The sequence below is a fragment of the Dasypus novemcinctus genome, chromosome 3 (genome assembly GCF_030445035.2).
Source record: "Dasypus novemcinctus isolate mDasNov1 chromosome 3, mDasNov1.1.hap2, whole genome shotgun sequence".
NCBI classification, from domain to species: Eukaryota; Metazoa; Chordata; class Mammalia; order Cingulata; family Dasypodidae; genus Dasypus; species Dasypus novemcinctus.
Genome location: NC_080675.1, coordinates 101,211,153 through 101,216,037, shown reverse-complemented (window position 1 = coordinate 101,216,037; position 4,885 = coordinate 101,211,153). Strand labels below are relative to the sequence as shown.

Here is a 4,885-nt window from a genome sequence, read left to right as displayed (position 1 = left end):
CCCCATGTTCCATCTATTGCATTTCCTTCCATCCACTTTCCTCATAAACATGAAAACCACCAAGCTTCACTCCTTGAAGAATAAGATTCACAGTTACATGCAACAACATTGATGGCTTGACATAATGGTTATCCTCCTTAGTGAGCCCTGCCTATGCTCTTGCCCTTCCCCTCTTTTCAGAACATAGCAGGACTCTCCAGTTTGGGAGTCCAACACCTTCCAGCTCATTTTGTGGTCTCTCCCACTGATACAACCCAATATGAAAAGATGAATACTCACACACTTCCTAGAGGCCTGCCCCAGGTGTGCTCTGTCCCACATGTTTCCCACATCCAACTACCTAATCCAGTAATTCTCCCTTGCCATCTTAGTCAAAAGAACACCCCCAACAGTGTAATTTCAACCACATGTCTGCAAATCCCCAGAGTTCACTTTCTCCCTAACCCAACCCTCACCCCAGTTCCAAGGACATCCCAACCCATTCACCTCAATGTACCCCCCTCACAAACCAGCACTGCTTAACCCAATAGCATCACTGCACCATTGTCAAACACACCCAAAGCACAACTACCCACTTCTACCTAATCTTAGATTTTACCCATATGAGCATTGGCTCACAACCTTCTCCCTTTCTGTCTTCTCTAAACCTACCTTCCAGACTCTAACTCTGTGAATCTGTTCAATTTGCTTAATTCATATCAGTGAGTTTATTTAATATTTGCCCTTCAGTGCCTGGCTTGCTTCATTCAACATAGTATCTTCAAGATTGATCCATGTTATTCTGTGTGTTAATACTGCATTCCTTCTTACAGCTGGGTAATATTTCATTGTATGCATACACAACAATTTGTTTATGTATTCATCTGTTCACAGGCATTTGGGTTGTTTCCAACTTTTGGCAATAGTGAATAATACCAATATGAACATTGGTGTGCCTATATCTGTTCATGTTCGTGCTTTCAATTCTTCTAGTATATATCTAGTAGTGGGAATGCTGGATCATGTGGCAGTTCTATAGCTAGCTTCCTGAGGAACCATCAAACTGTCCTCCACAATGGCTCTACCATTCTACATTCCCACCAGCAGTGGATAAGTGTTCTCATTCCTCCACATCCTGTCCAACACTTCTAGTGCTCTGTATTTTTAATGGCCACCAGTCTAGTGGATGTAAGATGATATCTCATTGTAGTTTTGATTTGCATTTCCTTAATAGGTAGTGATGCTGAACATCTTTTCATGTACTTTTTAACCCTTATATTTCCTCTTTGGAGAAGCATCTATTTAAATCTCTTGCCCATTTTCTCAATGAGTTTTTTTTGTCCTTTTATTTTCAAGGTGTAGGATTTCTTTATGCATACTGGACATTAGGTACCTTCCAGATATATGGTTACCAAATATTTTCTCCCATTCAGTAGGCTTCCTTTTCACTTTCTTGACAAACTCCTGTCAGGTGCAGGAGTTTATAATTTTGAAGAGGTCCCATTTATCTATTTTTTTTCTTTTATTGAACATGCTTTGGGTGTAAAGTTCATGAAACTATTTTCTAATACAAGAGCCTGTGGATGTTTCCCTACATTATCCTCCAAGATCTTTATGGTCTTGGCTCTTATATTTAGATCTTTGATCCATCTTGGAGTTAATTTTTGTATAAGGTGTAAATTGGTGATCTTCTCTCATTCTTTTGAATATGGTTATCCAGTCCTCCAAGCACCATGTGTTGAAGGGGCCATTCTCTCCTAGTTGAATGTGCTTGGTGGCCTTGTCAAATATCAGATGACTGTATATGTGAGGATCTATATCAGAATTCTCAATTAGGTCCATTGGTCAATATGTCTATCCTTGTGCTAATACCATAGAGTTGTGCCAATGTCATGCAAGACAGGAATTTCCCCACTCTCTACAGCAGCTCTATAAGCTAAATAGACTTTTAAAAACTTATTGGGCTCTTTCTGCCACTGTTTTCCTTAGGTGAGTTGGACTTTTAATTGTTTTCATTTGCTGGGCTAGTTAGGTGCCTGTCTCTGCCTCATCTCTGACTGAGTTCTCCTCTCCCAGGGCAGCTGAGTGTGACAACCTACCTGAGCAGATTCTCCCCACCCCTCTTCCCAGGGCCACCTCAGTTCTGGCTGGTACTTCCCTGAGATTCAAAGGGGGCTCATGTATCCTAACCCACAGAAAGGAAACCACTCTCCTTCCTTTGCCAGGTACCTCTTCCTCTCAGGGAATGCTTCTTCCCACTCAGCTGACTGAGTGGTATAAGGCCTTTCAATTGAACTATGTCAGTGAGGCATAGCTTAGGTGGAGTCTCTGCCATTTTACCAGGTATGACAAAAATGGAGACAGAGACACAGGAAAAGGAAGCCACATATTTGATCTTGTGATGTGAGAGAAAGTTTTGATCAAAGTTGAACTGAACAAAGAGAATTTATTGAGAGACTCAAAAGTCTGAGCCCTGGAGAGAAATGATCCATATGCTTGCAAGGTTATTTTACAGCTGAACTCCAGAAGAAGATGGAGCTGTTGAGATTGAGGAAGGTTGCCCAGTAAGAGACATGCCCTCTGCCAGATTTTCCTATAGCTGCAGAAAGGCAGAAACCTTGGGAGAGATCCTTGTCCATTTTGCTTCTCCATGTGACAGCTGCCTTTGGTGAGAAAGCATCTTTTACAGTGCCTTAAGTTGGACTTTTCATAGACTTTACATTCAAAGCACAAGCAACAGTTGGAAAAAAAAAATAGATAAATGAAAATCATCAAAAGCAAAAGTTTGGTACTCAAAGTCTTTATCATGAATGTAAAAAAAAATACCCTTTACAATGGGAGAAAATATTTGGAAATCACATATCAGTAAAGGATTAATATCCAGAATATGTACAGAAATCCTTCAACTTAACAACAAAAAGACAAATATCCCAATTAAAAAGTGGGTAAAAGACTTGAACAAATATTTCTCTGAAGAAGATATACAAATGGCCAGAAAAGAAATGAAAAGATGCTCAACATAATTAGCCTTCAGGGAAATGCAAATGAAAATCACAAAGAAATAGCACTTCAAACCCATTATAACAGTTATTTTAAAAAAACACACAGAAAGTAAGAAGTGCTCAAGAGGATATGGAGAAATAGGAAGCAGAAGGGAATTCATGATATCCTTTACTATTTTAAAAGTGGTCACAATTTCAATCATAAGGTAATATTTGTCCACTATTGCTGCAGACTGCCAACATTTTATCTCTTAGCATGGCGAATTCACAGTTCCCATTATAATAATAATAATAATGAATATATTCTGTACTGAAATAGTAGGAAGTTACATGGAGGTAGATGGTATGTTCTGATCTGAACATCTTAAATTCAGGATACGTAATTGATGATATTGAACAGGCCATGGATGTACAGTTCTAGAATTACAATGAGAGGTCTGGTCAGCAAATTTGGGCATTATATCCATGTTTCCTCAATCTTTTCATGGCTATCTTCATGTCTTTATTTCTTAGTGTATAGATAGCAGGATTCAAGACAGGGGTGATAGCAAAATCAGCAATAAACAGGTATTTGTCAAGTGGTGATGTGTGGAAATTCCACACATAGAGAAACATACATGGAGTAAAATAAAGAACAACCACAGTGATGTGAGCTGACAATGTGACAAATGCCTTGGATAAGTCTCCTGAAGAACGTTTCCAGACAGTCACCAAAATGAAGACATAGGACAGGATAAGCAGGAAAAAGGTGCCCATGGTCATGAATCCACTGTTGGCAGCAATGATAAACTCATATTTGTACCCATCTATGCAGGCAAGTTGTATGATCCTGGGAAAGTCACAGTAAAAGCTGTCTATTTTATTAGGGCCACAGAAGGGCAAATTTATAATAAAAATAAATTGAGACATAGCATGGATCACTCCAGTTACCCAGGCAGAGATAACAAATGAAACACATATTTTAGGGTTCATGATTTTCAAATAGTGAAGAGGCTTGCAGATTGCCGTATACCTGTCAAACGCCATGGCTATGAGTAACACCATCTCCACTCCTCCTATGATGTGAATGAAGCATATCTGTGCCATACAACCTTGGAAAGAAATTACTTTATATTCACTTAAAAGGTCTGTGATCATCTTGGGGACTGTCGTTGAGGAAAAGATCACATCAATGAGGGACAGGTTGGCCAGCAGGAAGTACATAGGGGAATGTAAGTGAGAATCAAAAATCACCAAAAACAAAATGAAAAGATTTCCCAGGATTATCCCTAAATAAAGTAAGGAAAATATTAGTGTGAGAAAAACTTTTGTTTCTGAAGAACTAGGGAGTCCTAGAAGCACAAACTCAGAAACAAATGATTCATTCAGTTTATCCATTGTGCTGGATGGAAGAATTGATTTTCAAATGATTGGGAGATACAAAATGAGGTAGAATCAGTATCAGTGACACTAAAATTGATTATATATTTACACTACTAATTTTTGTATTTATCACATAAGCTAGAATTAGAAGTCATTTCATGAACAAGAAGAAAAATTAAGAAAATGGGAAAATTACAGCAATCAAGAGCATAAACACATAAAAGAGAAAGTTATAATTATTACACATAGCAACAATTGGGATTGCTTCTTATGGTAACCTGGGGCTATGTTCCCCCCCAAAAAGTTTTAATCCTAATCCATTTCTGTGGAAGTGAACCCTTGTCAACAGGACATTTTGATGAGGTTAGTTAAGGTGTGATAAATTGAATCAGGATGGATCTTAGTCCTGTTACCAGAAACCTTACATAGAAGGCCTCAGATGAGAGAGACACAGAGGGCAACCATAAGCTAGAAGTCAATGGAACCAAAAAGAGAAAGGAGAGGCTAGCAGAGGACACCATGCGCAATGCTGTGTGACAGAA

At 38.8% G+C, this 4,885-nt stretch overlaps 1 protein-coding gene across 1 annotated transcript; it reads right to left on the bottom strand.

Annotated features, from left to right (window-relative positions):
* Window positions 1–3,422: 3,422 nt before the first annotated feature.
* Window positions 3,423–4,358, bottom strand: LOC101438840 (olfactory receptor 4F15-like). The gene has a single exon (XM_004475497.1). It carries the CDS (start codon window positions 4,356–4,358, stop codon window positions 3,423–3,425), a length of 936 nt encoding a protein of 311 aa, XP_004475554.1.
* Window positions 4,359–4,885: the final 527 nt, after the last annotated feature.

Excerpts from the sequence above, each read along its gene's own strand:
- LOC101438840 (XM_004475497.1), bottom strand. The coding sequence starts at position 4,358 with ATGGATAAACTGAATGAATCATTTGTTTCTGAGTTTGTGCTTCTAGGA.